The sequence below is a fragment of the Sander vitreus genome, chromosome 7, assembly GCF_031162955.1.
Source record: "Sander vitreus isolate 19-12246 chromosome 7, sanVit1, whole genome shotgun sequence".
Taxonomy (NCBI): Eukaryota; Metazoa; Chordata; class Actinopteri; order Perciformes; family Percidae; genus Sander; species Sander vitreus.
This window is the reverse complement of record NC_135861.1, coordinates 7,444,288-7,459,586: the sequence shown is the minus strand read 5'-3', so window position 1 is coordinate 7,459,586 and position 15,299 is coordinate 7,444,288. Positions and strand designations below refer to the sequence as shown.

Here is a 15,299-nt window from a genome sequence, read left to right as displayed (position 1 = left end):
GTTGAGGGGAGCGTACCTCAACAGGCAGCCCCGGCGAGTCGAGCGCCTATTGCGCAACAGAGGAGCTACAAGATGGCGCAAGCAATATTTGAAGTGCTTGAAGGTATGAATTATGTGTTAATAACCACGTAATTGCAACTAGAATAAAACGTGAATGCGTATTTTAAACAACGTCAATATACTAGGACCATTTGATGTGCAGAAAACTCTAAAGCGATGGAAATTCGTCTATTTTTCTTATAACAATCAAAACATCCCATACAGGGAAGAGTGACTATGACTGTAAACAAACAGATTGATTATTGTTCAGACCTTATAGACAGCTTACGACTGTTAGTATTTTTCATCATATTGCAGTCAGGCAATAACATTATATGCTTCCCTTTTCCTGTTCAGACTGCATTTGACATTTTTGCAGCAGACTGAATTGTTGCTATAGTACTCTGGTCAAGTCAGCTTTATTGTCAATTTCTTCACATATACTAGACATGCAGAGGAATCGGAAGTTCGTTTCTCACCATCCCACCGTGAAGAAGAACAAATGCACAACAGATAAGACAAGACATTCCTACCACAAGAGTAAAAAAAAAGTGCTCAACAGACATTTTTCCTACCACTAAAACAAGAAACGGCAACAATATCACAAGACAAGATCACAAGACAAAAACACAAGAATGTCACAAGCAGCACAAATGTTTATATGATGTGTTGTGGTAGAGCAGAAAGATGTGCAAAAATGCAACAGCAGCAACTTCAGAGTCCAGAGGGTTTTTTTTTGGGGTGGGGGGGCAGAGAGAGGGGGTAGAGAGGGGAGAGAGTTCAGTTTCCTGACAGCCTGGTGGATAAAGCTGTTTGCTACTCTAAGGGCTAATAGTAGTCTGCGTTGGTCGGTAGTCCATTTACAGCGACTCTTGTGTAGTTTCCTGAGGTATCAATCTGTTGATTTGTGTACATTCTTCCCCAAAAAATAATTCTAAAATCAATATAGGGCAAGTAGAGCTGAAGAGCTGAATATACCACGATATAAAGCTGCTGATGCCTTGCCTTAAAGCATGCACCATTTTTTTATTTTTCATCTGAAGGTTTACCAGACTGTGAGTGTTTCTTTTAAAATGTATTTGAACAAAACACAGGTTCCCTTCCATCTTCAGGGCCAGACACACTTCCCTTTCAGCTTATTACCTAGACCCTTTAACATTCATACTTTCAGATCTTAGTGAAACATACAGCCATTGAGTGCCTGGAATACAATAAAGCTTTATATCATGTGACTTATTACATGTTTTTCCACCCTTCTCTTCTTCCTCTTAAGGCATGGACAACCAGACAGTTTTGGCGGTCCAGTCTCTGCTGGATGGCCAAGGTGGAGTTCCTGACCCGAACAACCAGAATGTCTCTGGGACGTCCGCTATCCAGTCTATGGGTATATACAGCAAATACAGTAAATACCAGCTGAGTGATATCCAAACAAACAGAAATAATAAAAAGCCTACGGTCAGACGCAGTACCACAAAATCAGAAAGCCACCATTATGAAGCCAGTGACCCTCTGTTATTTGTAATTGCCTTATTTATATATAGATATAGGAATACTGTCTTTATATATATGTGTGTATGTGTGTGTATATATATATATATATATATATAGGAATACTGTCTTTATATATATATGTGTATGTGTGTGTATATATATATATATACATATATATATATATATATATATATATATATAGGAATACTGTCTTTAACACAGTATCAGCTTAATTCAAAAATATAACTTCAATATGGCTTCAACAATAGCCCCACTCAGAATCAGAATCAGAATCAGAAAGGGTTTTATTGCCAAGTACGTTTTTTAACACATACAAGGAATTTGTTTTGGTGTTGTTGGTGCACGTCACACATTCTTTAGATGGAATATTAAACAATATAAGTATAGGTACAAACAATATAAGCATATGTGACATGTAAATATGTGACATTTGCTTTGTGAAATAGTGCCAGTTTGGATTCATTTATTTTATACTAGCAGCATTTACTTGTATCTCCCTGATGTTACGGCATTGCAACTTGTGCTTGTGCTAAATCAAAAAATGAATAGCTGTTTTACTGCACAAAATTAGGACAGTCCCTTTATAATTGCCACCTCTTGTGGTGAAAGGGTTTGTGTCTCCATGTGACCGTGGGAGCTGTGCATCAGGTCCATGTAGGATCTCATAAGGCAAACTGGTCCCATGTGAGTGGCAAGATTAGCGAGTGATTCAAAGACCTCTATGGAGCTCAAGGCCCTCCAGGAGCCATGTCAGTAAGGGGAGATAACAGGTGAGAGCCTAGTTGCAGAGCCTGGACCCATCAGGTCTGGTCAGGCCCAGTCTGAGAGTAACACTGGCCAGTCGCCATGTGGGCTCACTGCTGGAAAGTTTCGGTGTAGTGGGGGTCTGGTGCAGTGTCACTCAGGCTTCTTCGATGATTCAGTCACGGAGGCTTCCCCCCCCCCCCTTCTCACGATAATGACCTTGTTTGCTACTGCTTGAACTGTAAAATGCACCATCACCACATGCTGTATGGCCAAAGTGCTCTTTTGATTAGTTGTATTAATACATTAACATTTACTGCAGTTTAAAGCCCTGTAGGTGCTTGAAACCTCTTATGTTTGTCCTTCCTACAGACGACGAAGATGTGTTCCTGTGTGGGAAGTGTAAGAAACAGTTCAATTCTCTGCCAGCCTTCATGACGCACAAGAGGGAGCAGTGCGCATCTAGCGTCCCCTCCCTGTCCACAGTGTCCTTGGCCTCCACCAATGGCTACACACCAGTCCCCTCAATAAGCTCTGGACCACAGACTCCTGCCAACAGACAGGTGAAGTTAGTTAGGGTGTTTTTATGGGGTGAACGATAAAGTGTTTGTTCCATATTTTGTTGTTTTCATCTGTAACAACCAGTATATACTGTAAAAGTTGTAAAAAGAAGACTACAAATGTACCCTGTAAGCTTGTAAATCTAGATGGCAGAAAGAAGGAAGTGACTGATGTTCAAATAATAAGTACATGAATGTGTATGTTAGGACAAAGGAGCAGCAGAATACAAAAAGGGAAACTGTAAATATAACAAACAGAATAAAGATGTTTTTAGAATAGAATGTTATTTGAATTGTTGTAAAAGAGGAACAGTGAGAGCAGGACTACGAAGAGAAAAAAAAGAAAATGCTAGAATTTCTAGATCTATGTTAAGATAAAACGTGCAGTAACTTTCATTTTGTCTTCTGATACGAAGACAAATATTTATTATTTCCCATTGTGATGACGGTATTAAGCAAAGTAGTTAAAAGGGATACATTTTTACACAATTGTGCATGCTTTCCTCACTTGTGTTTGTTTATATTACTCATATTATGTTTTGTGTATTACTCCCCACTTCTACATCAGGTATCCACCTACATCACAGTCCCTCCCTCCCCTTTGACACACACTCTGGTCCAAGGCAACGTGCTGGTCAGTGACGATGTCCTCATGTCGGCTATCTCAGCCTTCACCTCCATCGACCAGCCTATGGCCACGATGCAGACGCCTATACAGGTAACACAGCACAACATTACACAGTAGATGTTTGGCCTCCTGTCACTTTTGTGTGCCTTGTGTACGAAGCATCACATCCTTGCCAGTCACTGTGTGTAATGCTTTCTGTTTAAAGCCACCAAAAGTGTGAGATGATTCGGAGAACATCAGCTAAAAAAATGTCCATTTTGAGTAGGGCTGCACGATATGAGAACAAATATGCAATAACGTTGTTGAATATTGCTTTAAAACAAAATTACTTGCGAGAAATAAACAGAACAGTTCTGCCTTTCTGCTGCTTTCAGTATTCTGCTAAAATACAACTAATTGCTTATTGAATTTAAAACAAATGAAATCATTTCCAACATTCTTTTATTGAACAAATTGAACCTTACATTGAATATAAAAGGCACCGCCAAAAAAAGAGTGACGGTTACATTTTAAAGTGCAGTTTTCTACTGATATTTTCTTTCGACATAAAAAATCACTAAGTGTCTTTTGCGATATGTTGCCACCTTTCACGATGTGATTATTGTGCCAGTTGGTATCATGATGACGATTAAAAAAAAGATATATTGTGCAGCCCTAATTTTGAGTCATTCTGAGCGTACAAATATATATATTAAAACATTTTTAAGCTGCACTATTAACGAATCAATCTGCTACCTTTGTTGTGTTGCAGAGTAACCTGAGCATGCACACAGCTGGTGTATCTTACCTGCAGCACCATCACCACCACCACCATCATCATCATCACCATCACCAACAGCAGCAGCAGCAGCAACAGCAACAGCAGCAGCAACAACAGCAACAGCAACAGCAACAGCAGCACCAACAACAGCAGCACCAACAGCAACAGCAACAGCAGCACCAACAGCAGCAGCACCAGCATCAGCATCAGCATCAGCAGCATCAGCAGCAGCAGTCCTCCCACCCGCTGCCATCTGACCAGACACCGGCCCACCCTCTGCCAGCTGGACAGCCCACCCAGCAGCCGCTCTCCTCACAGGTTCCAGTGAGCCACAGCAACTCAGTAGTCCAGGTGTACAGCACACTGCCCCATATGGCTGGGGGTGGTGGTGGTGCAGAGATCCACATGTTGGGTTTGCACCCTTTCCATCCTGTACAAGTGAGTAAAGCTGCCTGTGTGGTTACTATCTCAGTATTACATATGCTATGCACCATTTAAATCTAGACATTCTGGTATTGCACGTAAAAAAACATTTAAACAATTTCTGTCCGTAATGGCTGAAGTAAAAATATTAAAGCTATAGTGCGCCATTATTTGATATTAATGGACATCCGTTACATTCAAGCCATTGCCAAATGAGTTGATGCAATACTAGTCTCCGCTGCGGAGGAGAGTCTGGCTAGTCCACACAACATTCGGGGATGGGAGAAAAACGTGCTCTGGTTTATTGGCATTTCTTTAAACCAATCACAATCGTCTTGGGCGGTGCTAAGCGCCGGACGGAGCCATGGTGCCGCTGCAAAACAGCCAGGGGAGGGAACTTGTTTTGGTTGAACATGTGTACGCTCAAACGGTTGTTTTAGTCATGCAAAAGAAAACTCAGATCGGACAGGTAGTCTAGCTAGCTGTCTGGATTTACCCTGCAGAGATCTGAGGAGCAGTTAACCACATGCGCGATCACCGAAGGCTTGCGGCATGTGGATGCAACGACAGTGTTGTTGTCATTACTTACAATTCCTCATGGGGGAGACAGAAACTACGCACTATGGCTTTAAAGAAAACTCCAAATGAATGAATGAATATCTTGATCAGATAAGGCGTGTACTTGTATGCACAGAAGACTGAAACTGAAAAGCAGTTTAAGACAAAGCACTGAGCCCGTGTGTCTCCCTCAGGTGCCCAGTCAGTGTGTGGAGAGCCAGTCATTCAACACCCCTCCTGTCTACAGCCCCGGGAAGCAGTGCACCAAAACAAAGACCTGCAGCATCACCACCAACCTGACAGAGCTGGGCGACTTTGAAAAGGTTATCATTCCCAAACGATCAAGGAGTAGCAAAAAAAGCTCTGATGGAGCCGCAGGTATGTGAGGGGAAAACATCAAGGGACATTGCAAGTTTGACTTTTTTCGCACCATTCATAGGTGATATTCTGTGCTCTTTACATTTCACTAACTTCATACCGAATGGAAAAAAAACGACATGAAGGAAAATTCTCTGAACCAACATTTAGATCAGAGACACTTCACATCTCAATTGAAAGTTCTAGTACTACTACTGCCACTGTAACAGCTTCCACCACTGAAAAAAATGTATTCCTACATACTACTACTGCTAAATCCATTCAAAGCCAGTCAGTTATAAAACGTATAGGCTGCAGTTAATAATTAATGAAATGGCACATCATGACCCTGGATATGAACGTATGTACGATGATGACCGCAGGATAAATATTCATGCACTTAATTTCTCCACCTTAGCAGAGCAGCTGAAGGGGAAAGTTCCAAAGTTGAAGTGTAATTTCTGTGACAAAATCTTCTCGAAAAACTTTGATCTTCAGCAGCACATTCGAAGGTGAGTTACTGTGTCAGCATGGTAGACTGTCCCCATCTAAAAATAGACTTTAAGAAATGGACTCAATTTCCCTTTCTAGTAATGGCCTCTAACCTTTTTCTTTCTACAGTCACACAGGAGAGAAACCATTTCAGTGCATCGTCTGTGGCCGAGCTTTTGCCCAAAAGTCCAACGTGAAGAAACACATGCAGACACACAAGGTTCTGAATAGTTTGTGATAAATCCATACTTTTTTTCAAAAGAACTCCCCACAGAAAAACATCCTCACTAGTCATCACAATGGGGTCGATGTAATATGCTTAAAAGTCTGGATAAAATTAAGCATACAAATTCTTACAAACAACGCTAGCCCAAATATTTTCTAATTGACCATTGGCTAAGCCCGGCCACCCTTAATAACTCAAGCTACGCCTGTCAAGCTTTTCGCTCTTGTCACAGCACATACAGTATGCAGTTTACAATAAGACAGATTTACCTTGTGGAATTCCTAGCCATTTTTGAAACAACAAGTGCTTGATTTCAGACAGAGGTTGACAAAAGCAGGCTTCTCATTTCTAGCCGGTGACCCTTTATTTAGCAGACTGAAATGACAACAGCCACCAGCAGAATTTATCTGGTGTAGCTATAGTTGGCTAATTAAGCTGATGCTAGCATTAGCTCCATGAGTTAATGTAAAACGCAGTCTCCGACTGACCCACTGTATGTTTCAAGCTGACTCATTTAAAACGAGAACCGTGTAAAAGGGTCATCCATATGCAGTTGATGCAATTGATACATGCTATCATGCTAAAGAAAACTGTGGTTAAAGCTGCATGTCCAAGGCAAAAAGTAAGCATCCATGTAGAAGTCATGGAAATAAAGAAACAGCATTGTTCTTGTATTGCAGTTTAGAACTAATTAGTCCTACTATTGTAAGTACGATAAGGAAAAAAATGTAAGATCAGATAAACCCTGTTAGGACTTTTCAAGAGAAAAGGTATTCAGGATGAGGACTAACCAATGTGTTTGGTGAACGTAACATTTTGATCCGACAATGAGGAGGACAGAGCAGCTACATTAGTCTAAACTCTGATACAGTGGCATATTGGACCTCACAGGGGGGAAATACTTTCGAGAATAGACCTTTTTTCACGGACATTTTTGACATGTGACATGTCAACATTTTTCATGTTGACATGTCATAGTAGGAAAAGCACAGGTGTATTCAAAACCATTAATGATGGCTGCATTCCACTTAGGAGAGGCCCTGGTATTGTGCATGCTGACTCACTGAAATAGCTTACTGGGACACTTGATGGAATTGAGCCTTCGTTAAGGTCATCAATTTCAGCTGTGCTTCTCCTACTATGACAAGACAAAATGTCTACTGTGAAAAAAGGTGTGACCTTTAACCCCACAGAGTATGACATGCTCCCTGGCTTTAAAAGTAATGCTGGGTTACTACTGTAGGTAGTAAGCTAGTTAGCCAAACATGCTAACGTTTTAAGCTTACATTAATTAAAGGCCCTGGACACCCACACAGGTGTTTTCAGTTATTCTGGCTGATTAGCCCTCTTCCCAGGACTGTGTGGGTGTGTTTAGACTGATTGATTGACATCTTCCTGAGCCTCCTGTTAGCTTTGTTGCACCTGTTAGGACAGAACAAATAACACCTTTATCATTCGTACTGGTAGATGAAACATAGTCCATCAAAGTTCCAGCCCACCTTCGACCTGAGCAGATGTCTAATCAGCCAGAATAACTTAAAACACCTGTGGGTGTTCAGAGGCTTTAAAGGCACAGAAACGCAACGTTTGACTTTTGCACTTGCATTTTGCTCTTGTAAAGCCCACGCTCCAAACTCTCCGTAAACTGTATGTACACGTGGTAAAATCCAAAAGGTTGACAGACCTGCTGTGTCTAGTTACAGTTGCTTAGCTATGATTGGACAAAAACAATGACTGTTTGGGGGAAGGGTGTAGCGTAAAATAGTAAATTAACCAATGCCAGTAAAATGTATCGTAAAGCACATCCTTTGATTATTCCCATAAGATGTGAATGCAGCACAGTGCCAACAACACAGTCAAAATAATAACTTTCTTTATCTTAAAGGTGTGGCCTATGGGCGTGGCCAGCACAGTGTCCAGATTACCAATCACAGTAAAGGTGGTTCCAGTGTCATCCAATGAGGTTGAGGGAGTCGGGGAGCAGCAGCAGCAGCAGCAGCAGCAGGGTGAACCAGAGGAGGAGGGGTCACAGCAGCAGAACTGTCAAACACAAACAGAAGAGGGAGTTCAAACAGGTAATATCTGTTTACATCCTACTGATACATTCCAATAATCATGCATTGTATGTAAATTATATTAAAGAACACATAGACTTGGTCGTCTGTTCATTAGGTACACCTTAGTCTATATCTGTTCCACTTCCAGGATTGCTCCTAGACCCTCCTCAGCAGCGCTGTGGAGGAAGGTCTGGCAATGTGAGACAAAGTACACCTATGCTAAAAATAACATCTATATTTTATTGAGTTGTAGGTTACTTTCACTTGTGTCTTACATATTAATAACCGCTACTGATCTTTCATCAGATTTACATTTCCAGCCTTTACAGTAAATACTTCACTTCACACATTCGCTCATGGACACAGACACATTTTATAATCGAACCGCAAAAATTATTTGCTATATAACATCACATATCCATGATCGGAAAGGAGCTGAATGAAGACATCTTATTTTTCCAGCCCCTTTCTCAGATAATACAACAAACAGAAATAGATAGACTGTCGGTCAGTTAACAGTTAATTTTACATAGGAAAGCGAGAGAGAGAGAGAGAAGACCAAAAACAAAAAGAAAATAATAATAATGATAACAATAAAGAAAATAAATGTATCTGGCAACTTTAATTGTCTAATTTTTTTTTTTGTCTTATACATTTTCTTGAACTGAATGATATTGATTGACTACGCTCGAAATCATTATCCGATGAATGCCACAGTTTGACACCACATACCGAAATACACATTAGCTTTAAAGTTGTTTGTGAATACAATGCTTGATTCCAGAAGCTCCAGGAGAGTTGGAGGAGAGTGCGCCTGAGGCTGATCCGGAGGTCAGCCGAGGGGAAGCCGAGCAGAACGGGCTTCCTCAGTTACAGTCCAACCAGGAACAACAGTGCCAAGCTCCGAGCCAACAGATAGTTGTAATAGACAGCTCCTACCAGTGCCAGTTCTGCGCCAGCAAGTTTAAGACCTACTTCCAGCTCAAGTCTCACATGACCCAGCACAAAGGGGAGCAGGTGAGTACAGGGTCCATGTTTGCTTACTTTTTGTCTCATGGGATTGATTATCTAACAGAAGAGCTCCTGGCCTCTTCCAACAGTAGCAGACGTTTTAAAGCAGTTTTGACAAGAAATATCAAGTATGATCAAGTACAGTATCGTGGTGTGAATCTTCACTGGTCTCACGATTGCATTCGGGTTTTCGATTATCCTTTCAACGATTCAAATCGTTTCGATATCACGAAGCATCACAATGCGCCACCTCCTCAATATTAATACATATTGCTACACATGGTTTTCATCAACAAATTCAAGCAGTCATATATATATATATGTATATATATATATATATATATGTATATATATATATATATATATATGTATATGTGTATATATATGTATGTATATATATATATATATATATATATATATATATATATATATATATATATATTAACTCCCCTTTTTATTGTATCTGCTCTTAAAAAAGACACTTCCTGAATGTAGTGGAGTCTGAACACAGCAAACAGGCAAAAGGCAAAAACAAAAAAAGCAGCCACTGTAAAATCGACAAGTAACATCAGTAGGCAATAATCGATTATGGTCTGTCACTGCATCGATGCAGAATCATCCAGGTCCGCATCACTCATGCAAAAATACATGTAAGGGTATGCTTTAGAAAATGGTGGGCAGTAATAATGTATACGTGATTTGGATTAAATGGGATAAAACATTGAAAAAACACTGGATGATTTTAATTTATTTCTTACATGACAAGATTAATTAACCATGTTTACTTCCCAGGTTTACAAGTGTGTGTTGAAGTCCTGCTCCCAGACCTTCCAGAAGTTGGACCAGTTCCTGGAGCATATCAGGACGCACCAGGAGCAGCTGACCTACCGCTGCCACCTCTGTAACAAGGTGTTCCCATCACTGTTTGAACTGGGAGTCCACCAGTACTCCCACTGCTTCTGCCCACAACAGAGCACACACAAGGAAACCACCATCTACAGGTCAGCTCAGTCACTCTTACTTGTGCGTTGATTACATCGTAATGATAGCAGAACAGAGGGAAGAACACTGGCATCCCAAAGTCAGCTGAAATGGCCTCAGCGTCTTTGAGGTGGGGCAGGTGAGAGAAAGTCTCTCTCATAGATGAAGCTCTTGAAGAAGAGGAGACAACTGATATGTTACTGTAGTTGGGTGGTACGTTATTTTAACAAAAACATGACTTTTTTTTGTTCTTGTGTTTCATCTCAGGTGTGTGAAGTGTCAAAGCCGATATTCTACCCAGGAGGCATTGGACCAACATCTGCTGACTGCCACGCACAACTTTCCCTGCCCACACTGTCAAAAGGTAACATACTGTACACACTGCTTTGTACACATTCAAACTATACACCTTTGGAATCTGTTAAGCTGTCCTCACGTAAAGAGCCAGCATGGTTAGCTATTATTGTAATGATATTTGGACTCTAAAAGTTACAGTAGTCATACAGTAGTCCCTCTGCACTCAGTCAGCCTCACCAACAGAGCCCCGAACCCCCACTGACACTGACTACGTTTACATGCACGTAATATTCTGACTAAGCTGTTTACATGGCTAATGAAAGTGAATATTCCACTAATATTCCTGTTTACATGTAGCCGTGCAAAATACGATTATTTCACAGTTTTCCACCGGTGGCGGACTTGTTGGACCGTGCAAACACGGCGTCCCTCTTTCATTCCCTTAACCAGCTTCTTGAAAAGGTCGGCGAAGCGATATGTGCGCATGTCCAAAAACCTGTTGATATCCAAGTCTTTTGGTAATGTTTAAAAGTTTCTCCTTCTTATCGGGTCTGCAGCCTTGCATACTGTTGGCTGGTTGGTTTGTGTACAGCAACCATAGCAACGCACAAAGCTGACCATAAGCCGTAAACAGGACAAGACGCCGTAAACTGCGGTAAAAACCCAGATTGAGACGCATATTCCGAATGCGCTGTATACATGTCAAAAGAATGCTTCTAAAACCCGAATAATACCAGAATATCCCACGTCTCGGAAAATGCTATATTCGGAAAAAGGCCCTATTATAAATATCCAACCGGAATATGCTGTTTACATGACCTGTATCAAATTTGTAATATTGTCATATTCGGAATAATAGTATGATATTGGTGTGCATGTAAACCCCCCCCCATACGAAGTCACTACAATTGTCATTAACCTTCATCCTTAACTTTACATCTGCCCATTGCACATACTATATATTCTTTGCAAATTGTGCACTCAAACCATTCAGCCTCTTATGCGACAGTTTCTGTATTTATTGTTTATTTCATATTCATGTTTAATGTTTGTTTGTCTGTTTATGTATGCACCTTTCACCAAGGCATATTCCACAAAACACAAGTGTACTTAATGTAGCAGTACAACCTTTTCTGATTCTGATTTTGATAAGTCTACCATGCTTTATATCTTTGCCTTAAAATGTACAGTTCACTAGTTCAGGTTTGAGACGTTCAGGGCTTTTGTTTTTCATGTCACATTTTTAAGACCTCGGTGCCTGAGTGTCTCATCTGTTCTCTTGCTTGCCATCAGGTTTTCCCGTGTGAAAGGTACTTCAGACGCCACCTCCCCACTCATGGCGTTGGAGGGAGGTTCAAGTGTCAGATCTGCAAGAAAGCCTTCAAGACAGAGCACTACCTCAAACTGCACACACGTATTCACTCAGGTCTGAAAGACTTCCACAAAGCAGTCTCCTTGTCCATCTGACATTTATTATTTATTATTTATTTTCATATTAAGAAGACTTTAAGCCAAGCCACTAGACCAGTGGTTCTCAACCTGGGGGTCGCGAGAAACTTTTCTTGGGGTCGCCAGATGGTTGGGGAGAAAATAATGAAATAGCATATTCTAGACTTTTTTTACATTACTGTGTGAGTTTGGTACATTCCGTGTGTTATATTCAGAGCTTCACTTGTGAATCAGGAGGCCCTGGAACACAGAGGGGGAGAGGAAAAAGTCACAAACGCATCACAAGCCCACAGAGCCTGAAGCACATTGGACAAGGCTAGGTACTAGGTACTAAAACTAAACTGTCATTAAAGCAAAGCATTATTTGTTTACATGTATTAATCAGAGCATTCACAAAACTCATTCAAAACCAGCTTGGTGGAGGTCTGTAGAAACAGCTGTTTACACTGGTTTGTAGCGCTCTTTCGAGGGTGTGTGTGTGTGTGTGTGGGGGGGGGGCTGTTGAGATCCGGTGCACTAGACAATTGTGCATTATGTTGCGTAACTAAGTCAAGGGCTGATGTGTTGATATTTTTCCTGTCTCATTGCTGGAAATGCTCTATGATGTTGATGTTTGAGTTTCCTTAGGTAGCACTATTTTTAGTGTCTGCTTAGCCACTAAGGTGGCTGTCACTTCTCAGGGTCACAATCCAGTTTATTAGTTTTTATTCCTATCACACCAGAAAGCGACAGACGGAAGAACCTATTAAACCTTAAAAATTGAACCTTAACCTGTTAAAATAAACCCTTAACAATGTCTGGGTAAACTACTGATTGAACAAGTTGATGTTGATGTATCTCTGGCTAAAATGTTTGCATTTAAATGCCTTGGTAGGCTATAGAATTGGAAGAATTTTGCCAGGGCAAAGATTTAGTTTGACTTAGAGTTACGTTCACCCCTACTTGGACATGACATAATCAAAGCGAGAACTGCACATTAATGACGATCAAAGGTGTGAGTTTGATGCCGATTCCATTTTCCAGGTGAAAAGCCATACAAATGTTCCCTCTGTGAGGCGACGTTCAACAGGAAGGACAAAGTGAAGCGACACATGCTCATCCATGAACCCTTCAAGAAATACAAGTGTCCCTTTAGGTGAGGCTCTCAAATGGAAAAGCCATATTTGCTTATTTAAATCATTCTTCCCTCCTTCCCTACTTGATTCTTTCATTTTACTTTATCATTAAAGCCTTTTCAACTTTTCTTACGTCTATCTTTCTTTTCCTCCTCACTTGTGCTTTTCTGTCCCTTTTTTTTGTCTTTTTGATTCTTACTTTCCAAGTTATTTAATGTAATGCTCTCTGTAATGCTTTCTGTTTTTGTCATCAGGACACATGTAGGCTGCACCAAAGAATTCAACAGACCAGACAAACTCAAGGCCCACATTCTGTCACATTCTGGTGAGTGAATGATAGCAATAATACTTTTCATTCAAACAAAGATGACGGAATATTGTTTGTAATGTTCTGTTGTAGCAATAATGAAACGTCCTTTCCCACGTGATCTATTTCTTTACTTCTTAAACTGAACAGATTTACACGAAAACCAGTGAACTCATAATGTGGAAATATTGTTGTTGGATGAATGACTGTTTTCTAGACATACCTGAGACTTGACTGCCAAACTTAAGGGTATGTTTGCAGGGCCAAGTGATTAATTAAAATGATACAAAAAAAACATCTTTTGGCATATAAGCCAGTAGGGCTGGGATGATATGCTTTTGTCCCGATTAGATTCTCGAGTATTATGATTTTCTTTTCCTTCTTTAACAAAAACTAAAGTTGAATAATACACTTCTAGGGACAATATATCATGAGACATTTCTGAAAACTAATTGTTTTCTAAAAAGAATGCACATCACATGTCAGTCAGTCAGTCTGATCTTTATTTAATTTGTAAAGAACATACATACAATTTCTTGTTCAGAATTGTTTGTATCACTGAAACTTCATACTGTACATTTAACAAAAGACATGAACTGAAAGCGGGTAAACCCTTCTTTGGTATCTAAAACGACAAATTATTACATTATTAATTATTCTATATTATTACATTGATTCTTATAAACTCCTCTTTCCTCTAGGTATCAAACCCTACAAGTGTCTTTTTTGCCAGAAGGCGTTCAGCCGCAGGGCCCACATGCTCGAGCATCAGCAGTCTCACACAGATAACTACCGCTTCAGATGCTCCGCCTGCAACAAGGGATTCACCAGACAGAGCTATTACAGAGGTCACAAATGTCCCGCGGCAGGGAACGGAACAGGAAGTGAAGGAGGGACTGGAGAGGCAGAGGGAGACCAGGTGGGGGGAGTGCCCATGGCAGAGGAGAAGGACGGAGGGGAGGACGGAAGAAGAAGGAGGTTCCTGAGTAAAGAAAAAAGGCCAGGGGCCGGTGGAGATGACGAAGAGAATGATGACAGCTCAAAGGGCAGCCAAGAGCAGGTGGAAACACACGGGCAGGAGGAAGAGGAGGAGGAGATGGGAGAGGAGGAGGAGGAGGAGGAGGGAGATGGGAGGAATGACGAGGGTAGTCAGGCTGCTAGGACTATCAGCACCATTGAAGGGCAGACGGACAGAGAAGAGGACGGGATAGAACATGGTGGCGTAGCACTGGAGCAGATTCAGAGCAATGACCAAAACTGTTTGCAGCAGCCATGTTTGTAGTTTTAAGCATCATCTTTGTAGGAACGTTTCCTGGACATGGACCAAACAAACTATCCAATATTTTTTTTCCAAGTCTGGGGAAATAATTATTTGTTTTAAATTAAAACGTTATTTAAAATCATACACACTGCTTTTACTGTCAAGTAATAACAGTTACCTAGTAGTATATATTTTGCCAAAATAACCAAGGGACCATTTCTATGTTCTTGTTTACACATTTTGTGCAAGTTAAGCCACAGTGGTTCATTAAAAATGTCATGTCAAAAGCAATGCCAACATTGTCTTTACATTTGCTTTTATGGAGCAAAAACTGAATTATTTTGAGTTAACCCGTCTCGAAGTATATTTGTGTCCATATAAATGCTCAGTAACGCTGTACTTGAAGGTATCTACATAAGAGTGACATGACACAGTCATGACAGAAACTGAATGACACTGACAGAAGCGTTATGTCATAAACGTTTATGACATGTTAATTATGTAAATACTGTCAAGTCAAGT

At 40.6% G+C, this 15,299-nt stretch overlaps 1 protein-coding gene across 3 annotated transcripts; it reads left to right on the top strand.

Moving 5' to 3' along the window:
* The first annotated feature begins 14 nt into the window (after positions 1-14).
* znf341 (zinc finger protein 341) lies at positions 15-15,074 on the top strand. 3 transcript variants are annotated; one of them, XM_078254368.1, is made up of 16 exons: positions 15-103; positions 1,313-1,441; positions 2,668-2,858; positions 3,424-3,573; positions 4,235-4,681; positions 5,419-5,602; positions 6,003-6,093; positions 6,203-6,293; positions 8,185-8,374; positions 9,141-9,373; positions 10,160-10,368; positions 10,616-10,712; positions 11,939-12,071; positions 13,118-13,229; positions 13,464-13,534; positions 14,218-15,074. In XM_078254368.1, the coding sequence occupies exons 1-16, from the start codon at positions 73-75 to the stop codon at positions 14,796-14,798; spliced, it is 2,940 nt and encodes a 979-aa protein (XP_078110494.1). In that variant the 5' UTR covers positions 15-72; the 3' UTR covers positions 14,799-15,074. The 3 variants fall into 3 exon arrangements, with proteins under 3 accessions (XP_078110494.1, XP_078110495.1, XP_078110493.1); XM_078254369.1 differs by having other exon boundaries at positions 16-103; positions 1,313-1,423; positions 6,000-6,093; XM_078254367.1 differs by having other exon boundaries at positions 16-103; positions 6,000-6,093.
* The last annotated feature ends 225 nt before the right edge of the window (positions 15,075-15,299 follow it).